Source organism: Mastomys coucha, unplaced genomic scaffold, assembly GCF_008632895.1.
Source record: "Mastomys coucha isolate ucsf_1 unplaced genomic scaffold, UCSF_Mcou_1 pScaffold12, whole genome shotgun sequence".
Lineage (NCBI taxonomy): Eukaryota > Metazoa > Chordata > Mammalia > Rodentia > Muridae > Mastomys > Mastomys coucha.
This window is the reverse complement of record NW_022196894.1, coordinates 17,174,185-17,194,423: the sequence shown is the minus strand read 5'-3', so window position 1 is coordinate 17,194,423 and position 20,239 is coordinate 17,174,185. Positions and strand designations below refer to the sequence as shown.

At 36.2% G+C, this 20,239-nt stretch overlaps 1 protein-coding gene across 1 annotated transcript; it reads left to right on the top strand.

The window, feature by feature from the left end:
- The first annotated feature begins 8,083 nt into the window (after positions 1 to 8,083).
- Positions 8,084 to 9,022, top strand: LOC116086322 (olfactory receptor 2L8-like). The gene has a single exon (XM_031364638.1). The coding sequence runs from the start codon at positions 8,084 to 8,086 to the stop codon at positions 9,020 to 9,022; it is 939 nt and encodes a 312-aa protein (XP_031220498.1).
- The last annotated feature ends 11,217 nt before the right edge of the window (positions 9,023 to 20,239 follow it).

Below are 20,239 nucleotides of genomic sequence, written 5' to 3'. Positions count from 1 at the left end.
CCCCTCTCTCTTTTCTCCTCTTCTTCCTCTCCTTCTCTCTACTTGAATGGCCTATTTTCTCCTTCCTACAATAAAATATCTCATTTATACATTGCTCCCTTTTTAACTAACGTGCGTCCCACCAGCAGGCCTCAGCACCAGGGAGAGAGAGAGCTCCAGGCTTCAACCCAGGCCACACTCTTGATACAACACATATATATGTATTAAGCATAATATGTAAGCATATATACATGTGTATATATATATATATATATATATGCTGCTCTTCTTTTTATTGAATATAATACATATAATATTTTAAACATACAGTTAAAACTATGAGAACAGTAATAATCATTAAATACAGTAGTTAAGATATAGGAATTCAGTCAAACATTAGATAGAGTTTAGGGAGTCTTGTGGAAGTGTTTGGAGGAAGGATTAAGGAACCCAGAGAAGACAGGAACTCTACAAGAACACCAACAGCATAAACTAACCTGGACCCCTGGAGGCTCCCAGAAACTGAACCACCAAACAAAGAGCATACAAGAGCTGGATCTAGCACCCCTTTCTCAAATATATGTAGCATATGTGCAGTTTGGTCTTCATGTGGGTCCCCCAACAACTGGAGCAGGGGCTGACCCTGACTCTGTTACCTGCCCATGGATCCTGTTCCCTTAACTGGGCTGCCATGTCTGGCCTCATTGGGAGACTATGTGCCTACTTCTGTAGTAACTTGAGGTGCCAGGATAGGTTGGTACCTCCACTTATTAGAGGTGACTAGAAGGGGTGGGTGAAGGAGCCATGTGACTATATATGTACATAATGTATGCATGAATAATATATATAATTATAATATATGTAATATATAATAATATATTGTCAGCATATATAAAAATAAAGTAAAAGTATGCTATATATTATATGTATCATATTATAATAATATATTATAGGTAATTATAAGATATATAACATAAATAATATATAAAATATAGAAATAATAAATATATAAATTGTAAATATATAAAAATATAGATAAGTAAATTAATGAATTTATAAAGTGAATGATTAACTAATGGGAGAATGATGAAGGCAATAATAATGATTGTGAATGTACTGAATTGACTTGTCAGTCCAAGGAAACTTTAAAGAAATTGGTAAAATTCCTTTCTCAACCTTGGTCTAATTCCTGTATCATTAGTGACTTATTTTATAACATGGTAATCTCTATGGACCTTATCAAGAAAAAACATACACCCACACCACACTCATACCCCACACACTCATAGAGGGAGGGAGAGAGAGACAGAGAGAGAGAGAGACAGACAGACAGAGAGAGAGAGAGAGAGAGAGAGAGAGAGAGAGAGAGAGAGAGAGAGAGAGAGAGAGAGAGAGAGAGAGAGAGAGAGAGAGAGAAAGGAAGAGTAAATCTATAAATCCATTAGGGTTTGCTTGGACTCATATTTGCCACTGTTTCTATGGAAGAATACAGTTGCTAATCTGTACATTTAAGAGGGCCAATTTGCTAGGATGGGAAATAAGTATGTTTGTTGGCTTGAAGCTCCCAAAAGTGATTTTATTTACGCTATTACCTTAGGGCAGCTGTGAGGTACTGACATAAGAGAAACTATGATCCTGGAGAGACAAAAATGGTGTGTATACTAAGCTACTTTTCTATATATAGTTGTTATATTTGTGCCTAGATTCTAAAAAAATGCTGAAGGAAATTTGTGTTAAAATTGATTGAATATTCTATTAACAAAATATTAGCACTTAGTATATTTAAAGATTTTCTTTATTTGTGAGCAGGAACAGTGATATTTCAGAAGTTGGTTTAAAACAACATATTTTATAAAATATATGTATATATTATATATATATGTGATGACATATGTGATGATATTTAAAATCTACAAGATTATATAGTTCTAAAAAAGTGCTGTGATTAAAGATATATAAAATGAATTGACACTAAATTTGAAAATATAGATGATGTATTTTCTAAAATTTCCTGTGTATGGTAAACATTGCTATTATTTATACTAAATGACAAGAATTTCATGAAATTATGTCAATTATGAAGATAATAAATAAAATGAGTAGTTAACAAAATGTGTTAAAATTTATATGAATTAAAATAGAAAGTTAACATTTTAGAGTGTTTTGATTTAAATAATGTAAGCTATTTACTGAAAAAATTATGCTGCAGGATCACTGCTATTTATTATGAAAAGTAAGAGCAGTCTGAATCAGATGTATTTCCCACAGGGAAGAATGTGTCTGGGCAAGCACATGTGGCCATCACATTCACACTGTTTTTCTGGTATTATTCCTGTTGGCAGTGGGGATTTGTCTGGATTGAAACAGTTCCCTAGTTAAGTTTTCATTTCAGGAAATGGATGCAGTAATGCTTGCAGAAATAATGAGCTTCAGAAACAGATTTAAATGGAATTGGGGGGAGCAGAAACACCAATTTCATAATGAGAAGCAACTAGGAACTAATTTCTAACAGTGCTGTCAAGATGGGAAGAGGGCTACATTTCTATAACAGGGCTTCTGATAGAACCCAATGAAATTCAGTGCTAAAGGCACATTTAAGAGGGTCAATTTGCTAGAAATTAAAAGTTGAATTTCTGATATTGGAATCATATAAAGTATTTGGCAAACAGTGCAGGGTTATAGAGTTCCAAGGGTAAATTTGTTGTTTTTCACCTCATTTTGTTTATAGAAACTGTTATTTATAAAAAATTCCCATTTAGATTTTATAAGAAACCTAAACATCTTATAAAAAGCAAGTGTACTTTACATAAATAATAGAGTAGTGGTTAAATTCCTCATCTATGGAGCAATACTATATTTTGTAGATGTAAGATATTACTTTAAATCTATGAGACATTCAAAACAATATTGCAAATTGTATGTTTCAATTGTTCATTCTTTCTACCTAAAATTTGGTATTTTTATGATCTATAAATTTACTTTTCATTTTATTTCTTTTAATTTCTGTGTAATAACTAAAATTTTAGTTAAATAATAATCATTCATTGACAATGTTTATTACCTTTAGAAAATTTAGTACAAGAAATTTTAGATACCAACTCACTGAATGATAGTGTGGTAACTAATATATGGTGATGATCATATGTTGTTGGCCTTGCTGATGCAGGTACTAGTAAGTAGCTATTGGCAAATATTAGAGCCACATCTCAGTGTTAATGTATCTAAGATTCTCTGCATAACTTTTCTCTGGATCATCTCATGAAATCTTCCAAAACCTTATTTTTTAAAAAAATTCTACTAGTAAATTACAGAAATCCCAAATCAGTGTTCAATAATCTAAGCTTACAACAAAATAGATTTATGTCAGTGTTTGTTCCAAACTCTTTACTGGTATAAAGATGCCGCTGTATAAACCGTCCTTCAATCTGACTGAAATTAAAAGGATGTATGTTTATTTCTCGAAATACCATATACTTACACAGTATCTAACTATCTATGAATGCTAATTTATCAATGTAGCATTTCAATCTAGTGAGTATAAATTGTAACTCAAATAGAAAGTACAAGTATGTGATTTTGAAGTATACATGTAGATTCAAGTACTGGGTATCTTAAGACTTTTAATCAAAAGAATTATAGTTCTAATCACAAATATTCTCCTAAATAAACACAACTTGTAATTGCTTGGATAATATTACAAAAGAAATACTAACATAACACAAGAGATTATTCTTTATTTTCTTTTCTAAAATGTTTTTTGAAAATGTTGAAGAAATGAGGGATCTCATGCATATTTCAATGGAAGGACTCTTGGGAACAATGTCTGTACTCCAGAGATCAATCTTCCAGGTTATTTGATTTGGATTTCTGTCTGACAGGTGCCTTCCTGTCTGACATGTGAATAGAAACCTTCAGTTCATTAAGATATGTTCGAGATGAGATGAAAGACAGACAGTGTCTCAAGCTTGTGTGAATGATGGTAGAATGTAGTTTTAGAATCACATGTGTATAAAGGACCTACATTCTTTACAAAACCAGGTCTTCTTTCACAAAATTTAAGAAAATGAAACAATCAGTCAAAATTCACTAAGAACAACTTTTTAACGAGCAGCACTAAAGTAAAAGGCAAGTTATAGAAAGTGGTCTTGCTGCAGGAAGACCTCATTAAATGTCACAGGCTCCCTTCAAAGTGCCCGCGAGTACTACAGTTTCACTTTAAACTACAAAATCAGGTTTGTATCTTTAAAATAACAAAAGTATATCTAAAGTTGTATGCTCTGTATGTTATATGGATACTTGAAGGAAAGGCTTTTTGTTAATTTTTTAAAATAACTACAAATATTGGAAATTAATTGAATTAATTGTACTGTAGTTTTTAAAAAACTTTCAGTAATGTTTGCCTAAATTTATGGAAATTTTGGATATTTAAAGAGGTATGTACCATTATAAAGCTTAAAAGTTAACGGTCACATCAGAGAAAACATAACATCTGTGTTTGGGGTCTAGTTTTTCTCATCCAGATGATTATTTTTTTCTAGAACCATCTACTTACTTGAATGAAAAATTTCATTTTTTCTTAGTAGCAGAATAGTATTCCATTGTGCAAATATACCACATTGTCAATATCCATTCAACTATTGATGGACATCTAGTTTGTTTACAATGTTTGTCTGTTCTAAATAGAACATCAATGGACATATATGAGCAAGTATCCTTAGTAAAATAAAGAGAGAGCCCTTTGGCTAGATGCCCAAGAGTAGTACATCTGGATCTTGCAGTAGATTAATTTTCAACTATTTGAAGAAATTGCACACTGATTTTCATAAGGCCTGGACCAGTTTGCAGTGCCACAAGCAGTGAATAAAGATTTGCTTTTCTTAACAGCATCACTGGTATATGTTGCCAAGTATTTTATTGCTTCAGAAATAGCTTAAGATAAGCAAGGAGTAGGATAGCGCATCTATTCAAAGATAAACTGATATATAATACCTGTGTTTGCCTCTGATTTGTCTCTCTTATGTTCCCAAAAAGAGATCAAGCAAATTTGCTTAAAATTTCTTCACTTGAGGTAATTTTCTATGCTAATGGTTCCCAGGCATAATTGCACATATCTATAATCCCAGCAAATAGTAGGCAAAGCTCCATAAGTCTTATGTAGGCAACATTGGTCTACATGGTAAAATTCTATTTTAGTCAGGTCTACATAATATTACCCTGTGGACACTACTGGTTGCATTATTTTACAGGTTAGATGATCAAAATTAAACAGGAATAAAATATGAAGGAGATTATACGTTGTACCTCAGCTCCATATGACGTTCTTGTCACCTTTTTCTGATTGCTTTTTTTTCTTACACAGAGTGCTTTGACCACAGTTTGTTAGGGGAATCAAGATGAGTTAAATTTTACTTGAATGATCTGTAAATAGATCAATCATTGCTATTTCACCTTGGGAAAGAAAGAAAATCACATGGCTTGGTTTCTTATATAAAGAAACATGTTATCTCCACTTTCAACTTTGAAACAAATATTCAGTGGCAGAAACTATTTTCCTGACAGTTACAATTCTCCTTTAAATTATGTTATGTTGCTCACTATTGTCACATAAGAACAGCAAAACACTGTTAGATGAAACTGTTTCTTTGACAGTTCAGAGATGTCACATTCAGGAACTGATTTGATATATCAGTAATTATTTCTCTTTGTGATTCTCATCTCAGCATTAAAGTTACTCATGGAAATATTGTTACTTTCTATGTAAAGTACAAATGATGGCAGTCATCACCATGTTAATCACATTAATAATAATTAACATTACATTTCAATCAGCCACTTAAAAAAATCAATGTTAATGATATACTCTAATGTCAGTCTAGGGTCTCAGTCTCATGATGAATCCAAATATGACTATGAAAATTCTGCTTTCTCAGAACTTCATCTGTTTTCAGTATCCAGCTGAGACTCGTTTGCTAAACATAGACTCAAAGTTTCACTTTGTTTCTCATAATTTACTTCAAGCTTCATGCATGCAATAATTTTAGTCTTTTGAGATGATTATGTCTGGAAACTTTTATGTTATAGCAACAACATCCCAAAGCATAAGAAAATTTTATAGCCATTCCTATTACAGCTCATTCCTATTTGACTCTTTCTCTCTTAGTTGTATAATATGTATGAAGATGCTCAGACAGCAAACCTTCACTCCCTTTCTCCCCTTCTCCCTCCATCCCAGCATAGTCACAGCTTTGTGTTTGAGGGAGGTCAACAACTTTGTTCCATCTTCTAAAAGGTATTGGTGTTTTCTGTACTGGCATGCATTTGCGGTATGTACAACACACTGCAAAGCCTGTAGGCGTTTGGTTGCTGTTACTGCATTTCTCATGTCTTGAAATTTTTTCCATAAGAAAAGTGCCTTGTAGGTTCTCATTCTATGGTATATTCTAAAAAACTAAAGTGATTTTTGAGAAAACTTTCTGCATTCTCAAGAAACTATACTGTTGAATAAATAATTTCTCTTTATTTTTATGCATAGTGTGCATGGTATTTAGACTACAGAGTCACATATTTCTGTTTTGAGAAAATGTTTTGTTTTTTCTTTTGATAAACTCAAGCCACAATTATTTTGTGTTAGGAATTTTGAGGAATGCCTATAAATATGTGTAAGTATGCAATCTTAAAACTGCCATTATTTTTTCCTTTCATAAAGTTTTATATTTTGGTTGTATTTTATTTTCAAATGACTTCCAGCTTACTTTAGAAATTTCTTTAATTATATTTGATCAGACCTGGTTATTTTAGTTTCAGAAATTCATTACCAGAATCTCTAATTCTTTCTTAAAACAATTGATATCCTCATTACAGACTTAATAGCTCTCCCTGTGCCCCTGAAGATGCCAATTTTTCTGATATTTCCATTTTCCCTCTTATTTCTTACTTATTTTATGGATGTGTTTGTGTGTTTATGTGTATATGTGTTTGTATATTCCTAAGTGCTGTATCTTCCTCTTCACTCTGCAGATTCCCAGGCTGATATTCTTTGGCTCTATCACAGAGAGGCATATCACACATTCTCTGGGCCCAGTATGCTAAGCCAACTGATGATGACAATCTCTCTGGAGTGGAGTGAACCATGTTCATGCTCATTCTGAAAACTCAGGATTCCTTTTCTCTCCCAACATTTAGCTACCTGAATGTAGTAAATTAACAAGTCTGAAAAATCTCTGAAAGGTCCTGCATCCTCTTTTATAGTAATTCCTCTGCTTTGTATTACATAATTTTAAATGTACGTCACTTATTTCTTTATTATTCCAGTTAATTCTAAGATTAAAATGTAATAAATATGCCTGCTTAGTTTCTACCATATGTTCTAGATAAAAAGAAAATAACATTAAGGACTGAAGGAAAAATAAAAGTGCTCTGTGAGGTTCCAAGAAGGGGCTGATGCAACACGTGTTCCTTTTGTGGGATGAATGTGATGTGTGAATGTCCACAGATAGGATCTAGTTAGAATGTTCCAAATGTGTATGAAGAAGAAAAAGAAAATGGCTTAGGGTGGTTGAAAATTTTCCATAAGTATTATTTATAGGCTTTTACAGAAATAACAACACTTATAAGATATTTTCTTTTTTTATTAATGTGAAGGGTGTGTACCAGAAAGAAAAAGAAATTTAAACGATCTTATTAACTCTTGCATCTTTGTGTATATCTTAGGGCTAGAATATGACAAAAAAGAGTCATCATGATTGGAAAAAATGTATCAAATTATAGGTTTGTGTTTTAAACCTTTAAATTGGCTCCAAACATGCAGTTGAAGTCTATGTTCATAATATCTCCTATTGTTAGGAATAAAAATATCATTTTTTATAAGGCCATTATGGAAATATTTGTATAGGTAGGCAAGTTTCATTAAGATATTTTGTTCATATACATTGGTTTCATCCAGATTTATGTATGGGATAGAATATGAGTCAAAGTACACTATGTATTTTTGTTTAGAAGTGTTGATCAATCTCAGTCTTGTGAAAACCATGAATTAAATTATTTTATTGTCTTTAATGTAAGTTACTATTGTACATGTTTGTAAGAAAATGTAAATGAACACACAATGGATAGTTATAATCAAACATTTACAGGCTTCATTTTACTGGGATTGTTCCCACCATCAAAAATAGGTCTTTTCCTCTTCATTCTCATTGTTCTCATCTTCCTGACAGCTTGGATTGGCAACCTGTCCATGATCCTCCTCATCCTCCTGGACTCACATCTCCACACACCCATGTATATTTTACTTAGTCAGCTTTCTCTTATTGACTTAAATTACATCTCTACCATTGTCCCTAAAATGGTGTCTGACTTTATGTTGGGTAATAAGTACATCTCCTTCATTGGGTGTGGATTTCAGATCTTCCTATTCTTGACTTTTGGGGGTGCAGAAACCCTTTTGCTGGCATCTATGGCCTATGACCGGTATGTGGCTATTTGTTTTCCTCTCCACTATGCCACACATATGAATAAAAGAGTCTGCGTGATGATGATAACAGGAGCTTGGGTTCTGGGATCCATTAATTCCTGTGCTCATACTGGATATGCACTTCAAATTCCTTACTGCCGATCCAGAGCTATCAACCATTTCTTCTGTGATGTCCCTGCCATGTTGACTCTGGCTTGTATGGACACATGGGTCTATGAGTATACAGTGTTTGTGAGTACAATCCTCTTTCTTGTGTTTCCATTCATTGGAATAGTGTGTTCCTATGGTCGTGTTTTCTTTGCTGTCTACCGCATGAATTCTGGCGCAGGGAAGAAGAAGGCCTATTCTACCTGTAGCACTCACCTCACTGTAGTAACTTTCTACTATGCACCATTTGCTTACACCTATCTACGCCCAAGATCCTTCCGATCCCCAGCAGAGGACAAGATTCTTGCAGTCTTCTACACAGTTCTCACCCCAATGCTCAATCCTATCATCTACAGCCTGAGAAACAAAGAAGTGATGGGGGCCCTGAGAAGAATGACTCACAGAATTTGCTTTGCAAAAATATAGACAAGTTGCCTACATGAATCTAGGATGCATGCATAAGTATACACAGCATTAGCAATCCCCAGTTAAGTCATAACAACTGAAATATCCCAAAAGAGATCAGGATGATAAAAGGTAAGGTACTGGGCTCAATCTCTTAAGTAAAAATGAGAGAGAAAAATGTCATTCTTTTTTCTTTGTCTCTCACTAATTTTATTCTTGAGATTATAATATAATTATATTTCTTCCTTACCTTTTTCACTCCAACCATCCCATATGCCTCTTTTCACTTTCCTTGAAATTCATGGTCTATATTCAGTAATTGTTTTTGCATGCATATAAATGCATGCACATAACCTGTTTTGTTGATATAATTTTATTCACATATATGTTTTCAGGTCTTATGATTTGGTAACAGACAAACAAGGGTATGTTCTTCCTTGAGAGAAGGCCACCTCCTCCAGATTTGCTTTCTTCAGCTGCCTAAAGATTTCTATGTAGGGTTGAAGTGATCATTTACTTGTCCATTTGCATGTCTTTTGTATTCTTGTTCAGCTCATGTTTGGGTGTAGTTTTTGATGTGACTAATAGACAAAACATTAAAACAAAAGTCCATGACCCTCTGGGTCTTATAATCTTTCCATCCCCTCTTCTGTAGTGTTTCTGAGCCTTAGGCATGGGGGTATTTTATAGGTGTGTCCACTTAAGCTAGTCTCTACAACTCTTCATTTTGATTGGTTGTGCTTTTCTATAGTAGTCTCCATCAATTGCAAAGAGAAATTTCCTTGATGACAGTGAAGACTATATATATTTGTGGATATAAGGACAAATGTGTTAGATTGTTAGGGATTGTGCTGGTTTAATACATTAGTGGTTATAGATTTTCCTCCAATGACCATGATTTCACTAGCACTGAGTAGTTATCTAGGTTTCTAGTACCTTGTATGGCTTTTCTTTTTGTGAGTAGGTCTTAAGTCAAATTAGAGAGCTATTGGTTACTAGCAAGGAATGTATGCCACTTCTACATCTTTAGAGTTATAATGGCATGTGGGTCATTGATGTGGTTCATAGGCATCATAGCTGAGCAGGACCATTGGCTGCCTCCTTCCATTGAAAGCTTTCATAGTACCTTATGGTATCATGAAAGGTAGTCCTCAGCTAGGGTTTATTCAGATTAGTTAAACATCAAGAGTCCCTGAGTCCTGTTTCTGAAGTACATTGTATCTTTAGCAATAGGTATTTCCATGCCCGTGGGGGAGAGTAACCAAGGGCAATGGCAAGAGGTTGTATGTTTTGAAAATCTTTTGGACATCCCTGGCCAATAACTGAAAAATGCGGCTTCTTATATCTGATATTAGGTTTTTTTGTTAGGTAGTCTTTGAAACATAAAGGGAGTACCATCAGCCTAGATATGAGTTTATTAAAACTATGAGTATATGTATATATGTATGTATATATGTATGTATGTATATACATGGAAAAACATGTATTATATTTTTTTGTTTGTTTTGTTAGGTAAATAGTTAATTGTATGATTCCTCGTGGCTTTTCAGGCATCCTTACTGTTATTCTGTCCACTTACTTATTTCTGTGCTTACCTCCTTTCTTCTCTCTAAAGAGCTCCCCTTTCTATTTCCTGTGTATATGTGATTTAGGTACCCATACTTTCAAACATTTTGTAGAATATGGCACTTAGGGTTTAGGGAGTAAACCTAAATTTGAATTTAAATTTAGCAGCTATTTAATTGTTAATAATATTTATTTATTTATATAAATTATTTCCTTTTTTACATCTCAAACACTGTTCCCCTCTTGGCCTGTCCATCATAGAGTCATTTTTCAACTTCCTTCCTATTCTCTTCTGAGGGGGTGGGGCTCCCCTGAATATTACCCTACCCTGGCACGTTAAGTATCTGCCAGATGGTGTACATTTTCTCCCACTGAGGCCAGGCAGGGCATACATGAAGACTGAATTCCCTGTCTACTACATATGTGTGTATGTGGTGTGCGTGTGTGTGTGTGTGTGTCTGTCTGTCTGTCTGTCTGTCTGTCTGTCCAGCCTCTTTATATTCTTTGACTGGTGGCTTAGATTCTGAGAGAAAACTGGTGGCCAGGTTTGTTGACTCTGTTCATCTTTCTGTGTGGTTTCTATGTAAGTCAGTGCCTTCAATTCCTCTCACAACTCTTGCATAAGGATCCCCAAACTCTGTCTAATGTTGGGCTGTAGGTCTCTGCATCTGTTTCAGTCCATTGCTGGGTAGAGCCACTCAGATGACAGTTATGTTAGGCTCTTGTTTGCAAGCATAACAGAGTATCAATAATACTTTCAGGGATTGGTGCTTGCCTATGGGATGGAATTGAGTTATATCAGTTACTGATTGGCCTTTCCTTTAGTCTCTGTTCCATCCCTGCATTATTTTTATGTGCCCTTCCCCCAGCATTGAGCGGGCTGAACCAGACCTTGCTTTGCCACAGTCGGCTAGCCCACCTAAGGTGGAGTTGTTCAACCTAGGTAAAGTCTATTATTGTTGTGCCACATCTGCAGCTTCCTGAAAGAAGCCACTACCCGCTGAGCAGCTGAGCTTGTCTTCCTGAGGAGGTCCTGGCAAAGTGGGGGATGGGTCTCCCCCCTTTATGTTCAGATCTTAGAATTAAAGGACTGAGCCTTGATCAGAGAACTTTGTCTTGGCTCACTATTTGTCTCACTGTCCTTCCCATTCATCCCTAGCTTTCCTTTCAGGAACCCAGTATCCCATTGTAGCTGGTGGCTACATTTTAAGAAGGGACAAGTTTTGAGTCAAAGTTTTGTGTGTAGGTTGGTGTCCCTATCCTACCACTGGGCGTCCTGCCTGGTTATAGGAGGTGGCTTCTTCAGGTCCCATGGCCCCACTGTTAGCCATCTTAATTAAGATCACCTGCATTGAATCCTGGGAGCTTCCCCTATCCCATGTCTGGAACTTTCTAGAAAATTTCCTTCCCCCACACCACTGGAAGATGCAGATTGCCATTCATTTTCCTGACGCTCTGGACCTTTCTCCATTCTCTCCAGCACCTGATATTGCCTACTCATTTCTCCCCCTGTCCCTTCCTCTCCAGAGTTCCCTTCCTCCCTCTGCCTCCAATGACTAATTTATTCCCCCTTCTAAGTGAAGTTCAAGCATGCTTTTTTGGGCCTTCCTTCTTCTTTAACTTCTTTGTATCTGTGGGGTATATCATCTGTTTTCTGTGCTTTATGGCTATTATCTACTTATCAGTGAATATGTACCATGCAGGTGCTTTTGGGTCTGGATTATGTCCCTCAGGATGATATTTTCTAGTTCTACTCATTTGCATGCAAAATTCGTGATGTCCTTGTTTTTAAATAGCTGTATAATATTCCATTGTGAAAATAAACAACATTTTCTGTATCCATTCTTTGGTTCAGATAAATGTAAGTTGTTTCCAGTTTCTGGCTACTACAACTATAACTGCTATGAAAATAGTGGAACACATGCCCTTGGGGTATGGTAAAGCATCTTTGGAGTATATGTGTAGAATTTCTGGGTCATCAGGTAGAACTATTTCAAGTTTTCTGAGAGACCACCAGAATAATTTCCAGAGTGATTGTACAAGTTTACAGTTCCATCAAAAACGGAGGAGGGTTCCCTTTTCTCCACATCCTCACCAGTATGTGCTGTCCCTTGAGTTTTTCATTTTAGCCATTCTGATTGATGTAAGGTAGAATCTCAGGGCAATTTTCATTTCCCTGATGACTAAGGATGTTCAACATTTCTGTAAGTGCTTCTTAGCCATTTGAGATTCCTCTGTTGGGAATCTGTTGTACCCCATTTTTAAATTAGGTTGTTTGGTTTTTAGGAGTCTAACTTCTTGAATTCTTTATATATTTTGGATGTTAGACCTCTATTGGATGTGGGCTTAGTGAAGATATATATATTTTTTCAATCTTTAGCTGCCATTTGTCTTGTTGACAGTGTTCTTTGTCTTTCAGAAGCTTTTTAGTTTCATGAGGTCCCATTTATCAATTGTTGATCTTAGAGCCTGAGCCATTGGTGCCCTCTTCAGAAAATTATCTCCTGTACCAATGCATTCAAGACTCTTTCCTTTCTGTTCTATTAGGTTTAGTGTATCTGGTTTTATGTTGAGGTCCTTGATTCACTTGAACTTGAATCTTGTGCAAGATGGTAAATATGGCTCTATTTGCATTCTTCTACAGACACATATCTAGTTAGACAAGTATCATTTATTGAACATGCTTTCTTTTTTCTACTGTATTATTTTGGCTTCTTTGTTGAAAATCAAGTGCTCATATGTGTCTGGGTGTATTTGTGGATCTTTGATTATATTCCATTTATCAACCTCTCTGTGTCTGTACAAGTACCATGCAGTTTTTACCACTACTTGTCTATAGTATAGCTTGAGGTCTGGGATGGTGGTTCCTACAGAGGTTATTTTATTGTTCAGGATTGTTTTGGCTATCCTGTTTTTTTATTTTCTGTATGAAGTTGAGAATTGTTCTTTCAAGGTCTGTAAACTATTGTGTTAGAATTTTGATGGAGATTGCATTAAATCTGTAGATTGCTTTCTGATAAGATGTCCATTTTCATATGTTAATCTCACTGATCCATGGTCATGGGAGAGCTTTCCATCTTCTTATATATTCTTCAATTTCTTTCTTCAGGGACATGAAGTTTTTGTTATACAAATCTTTTACTTGCTTAGTTAGAGTTACACCTGCCATGCCCATACGTCTACTCTAGTAAAGTCTGCAGTATCAGGTTGAAAGCCTGATCATGGACAAGAGGCATTATGACTTCAAAGGGAGTTTGTGTCTCCTGGGTATTCAGCCAGTCATTGGCATCTCCTAACTCAGACGTGTTCCAGATTAGTCTTTCCAATCATCAACACATATTATTCAGGCATAAAAGTACCCCAAGAAATGATTTGTAAATGGCTAAAACTTAAGATTGGGCAGTGTTCCCTGGCCAGCAGTGTTCCAATATATCCTAATTTATTACCAAGCCATTGTTAGCTTGGAATTTCTCACAAGGAAGATGCTTTATCAAACAGGGTGTCCTCAGAGTTAAGAATAGAGGTCAGGTACTAATGCTTACTGTAAACATAATTAGAATTCTCAGGGCAGTACCACAGAAGACAGAACTGTATTATATACCAGAGTAATTGAAGGGCTTCCCTCACTTAAGGGCATTTTCAGGAACTGCTAGTTTGGGACTTTCTGGTGCTTGCCTCCAGCAGACCCAGAGAATTAGCTCAGGATTGCTCCAGTGGGTCGGGCACCACTGCTCTTCTGCTTCACACTTGGATGCCAGATCTTACCGACCTTGATGTGACTGTCACTTGCCTATGTGACTTCTGTCTTGCTGTCTGAACTTACTGACCTTGATGTGGCCTTCACCTGCCTATGTGACTTTTGTCATTCACCCTGTTTTCTGTATATTATATAAGCATGGTTTCCACTTTGTGCAAGGACTTAGACTTGGACTTGGACTTATTTGTACATTTGGATTTGAGCTTCAAGCCTCATGTAGTCTGCAGCCCCCCAGGCCCAAAGCACTCGGGCCTGGGGGTGCAGTGCTGTTCAGAAGATTTGGTTGCTTTAGACCTAGTGTGTTTCAGGTGGCCTCAGATGTATCTCAAGTGCTGAGCTGCCAGATTTCTCATTTCTCTTTTGTAATGACTGTAAAAGCCATTTTTAAGAAATATATTCAGATCCTGCACTTCCAGGGCAGTTTTGTCTTGTCACTGATTTTAGTGGAATTGCTTGAAGTGTCTCTCTAATAGATATTGACTTGCTTTATCTTGCTTTTATTATATTTAGGCATGGATCCTGAATCTGCAGTTTCTCCAAGACTTTTAACATAAAGGGTTGTTAGGTTTTGTGAAAGGATTTTTTTCTAGCATCGAATGAGAATATCATGTGATTTTGTCTTTTAGTTATTTTTAAGTAGTCAAATGTGGTGTTGGATTTTCATATATTGAACCATCCCTGAATCCTGTGATGAAGCCTACTTTACTTGATCATTGTGATGTTTTTGATGGGTTCTTGGATCCAGTTTGCACAATTTTATTGAATATTTTTGTGTTCATGCTCATAAGCAAAATTGGTGTGAAATTCCTTTTATTTGTTGAGTCTTTGTGTGAGTCTAGGTGTTAGGGTACCTGTAGCCTCATAGAATGAATTAGGTAGCGTTCCTTCTCTTTTTATTTTGTGGAATAGTTTGAGGTGAATTGATATTAGATCTTTGTTGAGTGTCTGGCAGAATTCTGCATTAAACCCATCTGTCTCTGTTTTTTTTTTTTTTTTTTTCCTTTTTGGATGGGAGACTTTTTATGACTGTTTTATGTCCTTAGAGTTTAATAGACTCTTTACATAGTTTACCTGATCTTGATTTAACTTTCATGTGTGGCATATGTCTCAGAATTAATCCATTTCATCTAGATTTTCCAGTTTTGTGGAATATAGGATGTTGTAGTATGACCAAATGATTTTTTGGATTTCTCAGTTTCTGTTATGTCTCTCTTTTCACTTCTGACTTTGTCAATTTGTATACTGTCTTTGTTCCTTTTAGTTAGTTTGGCTAAGGGTTTGTCTACCTTGCTGGTTTTCTCAAAGAACTAGCTCTTGGATTTGTTGATTCTTTGTATTATTCTCTTTGTTTCTAGTTCATTGATTTCAGCTCCAAGTTTGACTATTCCTTGCTCCCTATTCATCCTGGTTGTATTTGCTTCTTTTTGTTATAGAGGTTTCAGTTGTGTTGTTAAGTCACTAGTGTGAGATCTCTACAATTTCCTTATGAAGGCACTTAGTGTTATATATAAATTTTCCTGTAGGACTCCTTTAGCTGTGTTTTGTAAGACTGGGTATGTTGTGGCTTTATTTTCTTGAATTCTAGAAAATCTTTAATTTCTTCCTTTATTACTTCTCTGACCAAGTGATCATTGAATAGAGAATTGTTCAGTATGGGGGTTTTCTGTTATTTCTCTTGTTGTTGAAGTTTAGCCATATTTAGTGGTGATCTGATAGAATGCAAGGGATTATTTCAGTCTTCTTGGATCTGTTGAGATTTGCTTTGTGCCCGATTATATGGTCAATTTTGGAGAAGGTTCCCTGAGGTTCAACACAAGTGAGACTATTCACTTGTTCTTGTATGAAAAGTTCTGTAGATGTCTGTTAAATCCATTTGGTTTATAATATCTGTTAATTTAATTGTTTCTCTGTGTAGTTTCTATCTTGATGACTGGCCCCATGTTGAGAGTGGGGTGTTGAAGTCACCTAGTTTTATGGTGTGAGGTTGGATGCATGATTTGAGCTTTAGTAATAACTCTTTAATGGGTGTGGTTGTTATTGTATTTGGCTGTATAGAAGCTCAGAATTGAGACTTTATCTTGGTGGATTTTTCCTTTGATTAGTATGAACTGTCATTACTCATCTGTTTTTATTACGTTTGGTTGAAAGTCTCTTTTATTAGGTATTAAAATGGCCACTCCAGATTGTTTCTTCACTCTGTTTGCTTGGAAAAAACCTTTTCAGCCCTTTACTCTGAGATAATGTCTATCTTTGTTGCTGAGGTTTGCTTCTTTTATGAAGTAGAAAGATTAATCCTGTTTACATATCCATTCTGTTAGCTTGTGTCTTTTTATTAGTGAATTGAGTCCACTGATGTTGAGAGATACTAATGAGTAATGATTGTTATTTCTTGTGATTTTTATGTTGTTGGTGGTACTGTGTGTGTGTGTGTGTTTCTCTTCTTTTGGTTTTTGTATGAGATAATTACTTTCTTGTGTTTGCTTGGGTGTAGTCACCCTCCTTGTGTTAGGGTTTTCCTCTTAGTGTCCTCTTTAGGGATGGATTAGTAGAAAGATAATGTTTAAATTTGGTTTTGTCATGGGATATCTTGGTTTCTTTATCTATGATGATTGAACATTTTGCTGTGTATTGCCATCTGTGCTGACACCTCTGGTTTCTTACAATCCAAATGACATCTGTCCAGGATCTTCTGTCTTTTAGAGTCTCTGTTGAAAACTCAGGTGTATTTCTGATAAGTTCGCCTCCATGCTACTTGGCTTTTTTTCCCCTTCAGCTTTTAATATTCTTTCTATGTTCTGTACATTTAGTGTTTTGTTTCTTATGTGGTAAGAGGATTTTCTTTCCTACTTTAATCTATGTGGTGTTCTGTAAGCTTCTTGTACATTTATAGCCATCCCTTTCTTTAGGTTGGGGTAGTTTTGTTCTTAGATTTTGTTGAAGTTGTCTTCTGGCCATTTGAACTGGGAATCTTCACCCTTTTCTATTTCTATTATTCTCAGGTGTGGCTTTTTCATAGTGTCCCAAAGTTCCTGGATACTTTGAGTTAGAAACTTCTTACCTTTGGCACTTTCTTTGATTCCTTCTGTGGTATCTTCTATACCTGAGATTCTTTCTTCCATCTCTTATATTCTGTTGGTAATGCTTGTGTCTGTAGTTCCTGTTCTTTTTCCTACCTTTTCCATCTCCAGGTTTGCCTCTATTTGTGTTTTAATTATTGCTTTTATTTCCACTTTTGCATCTTAAACTGTTTTATTTGTTTTCTTTGTCTGTTTATATTTTCCTGTATTTCTTTAAGGGGCTTATTTATTTCCTCCTTAGGGACTTACTTGTTTTCTCTTTAAGGACTTCTACTTATTTGATTGTGTTTTCCTGTATTTTTTAAGGGAATTATTTATGTCCTCTTTTAGTCTCTGGCAACTTCATGAGATGTGTTTTAAGGTCATAGTCTTCATCTTCAGGTATGCTATGATATCCAGGACTTGCTGTCATAGGAAAACTAGCTTATGATGGTGTCATATTGTTGATTGGCTTTGTTAATTGTTTGCCCTTTGCCATCTAGTTGTGATGTTGGTTTGTCTGAGTGGCCCACATTTGAGTAGGCCTCCTCGAAGGCATCGGGAGCTGTGTGCCTTGTGTTTGAGCATGATTCCTGGGATGCAGGGAAAGCTGTGATGTGGGGCACAGTGTACTGCTCCATGACTAATCCAGGTGAAGATGTAGAGCAGAAGGAAGATAGAGCTCTGGCTGAATGAGGCAGAACCCAGTGTTGTTAGGCTTGCTATGATTCCTACAGGTTTGTGTATTGTGGTGGGGAAGTGGGGGTGTCTCACTTGTGTGCATTAGGTCAGAGACAGCCACTTGGGAGGTAGGCAGGGCTGTCTGTTTATGATTTTTAAGATGCAGAGAAATACCAGTCTTCTTAAGAGGGGAGCTTTGTATACCCATTTCCAAAACAGACTTTTCTTTCTTTCTAGAAAATGCTACCACATGCCATAGTGATATTTTCTTATTCTCATTTATAAAAATCTAAAATTTACCTGCCAACAGAGTTGATCAATATTGACTCTTTGTCTCCTCCATGTCTGATCTCTTATTTCACTTCATTTCTGCAAGACTTGTCTCTTATTTCACTTCATTTCTGCAAGACTTGTTTTGCATGTCTCTGTTTCACTTTTATTGCCATGTTCAATGTATGATCTTTTCATAACATATTTACTCATTTTAAAGTTAACAAACACTTTTATTTGGAGTATACTGCATCTAAGGACCATAAAGTATTTTTTCCACATGTAACTATATGTCATATCCCTCTATACATGATTTCTAAATATAGGCAATTTTTGTACAATTTTAGCTAATATTATATCCTAATAACAGAATGCAAGGATAGATCTACCAGTTTGGACAAATAAAACATATTGAAAATTAGATAATTGCTAACTATAGAAATATATTGATTCATCTATTATATTCATTTAATTAATTAATTAATTAATTAATTTTGGTTTTCAAAGATAGGGTTTCTCTGTATAGTCCTGGCTATCCTAGAAATCACTCTGTAGACCAGGTTGGCCTTGAACTCTGAAATCCAACTTCCTCTGCCTCCCAAGTGCTGTAATTAAAGGCATGTGCCACCACTGCCCGGCTATCTATTTTATTTTTATTGAAAGTAAAGTTCTTTATTTACTTATGTCTTATGTAGTTTTTATTGATGATTGGGGTATCTCACATCATGTGTCAGAATTATGCTCAGTTCACAGGCTTCCCATATATGATTTTCTCCCCTGTGGTGTTCCCTTTATCTCCCCCAAAAAAGAAGAAAAGGAAAAAAAAATGTACACTTTGTGTGGTCCATATATCCACTGGAGCATGGCCAAATTCCCAGTGGCCAAGTCTCCAAGGTAGGGTAAGTCTTTCTACTCTTTCTGCTCCAGAATTCATTAGCTGAGGAGATCCAGGCAGTGGGCAGAGAGGGGCAGAACCAGCTCTCCTGCACACATGCTGCACTGCCCTGCAGCGCTGTAGGCCAGGGAAGGGCAGGGACAGCTATTTTGCTCAGGGCTGGGCTACCTCTCCTATGACTGTGGACAGTAACATGGCTTCAGGCATGGCAACCCTGATCACAGCATTCACACAGGCTTCAGAAGTAATATGGCGGCAGATATCAACTCAGCCTCTGGTGATATCAGGACCATTGACCCACTTATGACCTTCAGTGGCTGCATGAACCACAAGCTTCAATATGGTGTCACATGGTTACACATGCCACTCACATTGGCATAGCTGCCTAAGGCAGCAAAACTCGAATCTACCACTGAGGAATTAAACGTTATCCAGATTGCATACTTCCACACGTGCTTCAGGTTTCATCACAGTCTGGGATGGCAGCATGGACAACTGGCTCTTACATGGCCTCTGATACCATGCAACACAGTGTTCCTGTAAGAAAATCCAATCCAGGAAGTGAAACCTTTCTCACTTTGGGCCTCGCTGGTTGCCTAAGGCCAGGAGGATCCCACAGGCTAGCAGCAGATTTTGGGGCTGAGTTTTCATTTGCACAAATTCTAGGCAAAAGAGCTTATGTTGTACACCATCTCACCAGGAATTCTGGGCAATGACTGCATGTTGACCACAGCCCTCTTGCTAGCTCTCTCTATCACTACTATCCTTCCCCCATTTCTGCCTCTTTCCCTTGCACATGTACTCTCCATTTTTCTATCATTTCTACCTCTACGCCACATATTTGGTATTATATTGACCCTATTTTGCCCCAGGCCATCATTTCAGGGCAGCATTTGGGTTTGGCTTGACCAGCCAAGAAGTGAGCAACTCCCCAAAATAAAGTTACTTTAATATATATCTGGACCAGATAAGTTGGCTGTGGCCTCAGAGAAGGAAGCATGGGTGGGTATAAT

Excerpts from the sequence above, each read along its gene's own strand:
- LOC116086322 (XM_031364638.1), top strand. The coding sequence starts at position 8,084 with ATGGATAGTTATAATCAAACATTTACAGGCTTCATTTTACTGGGATTG.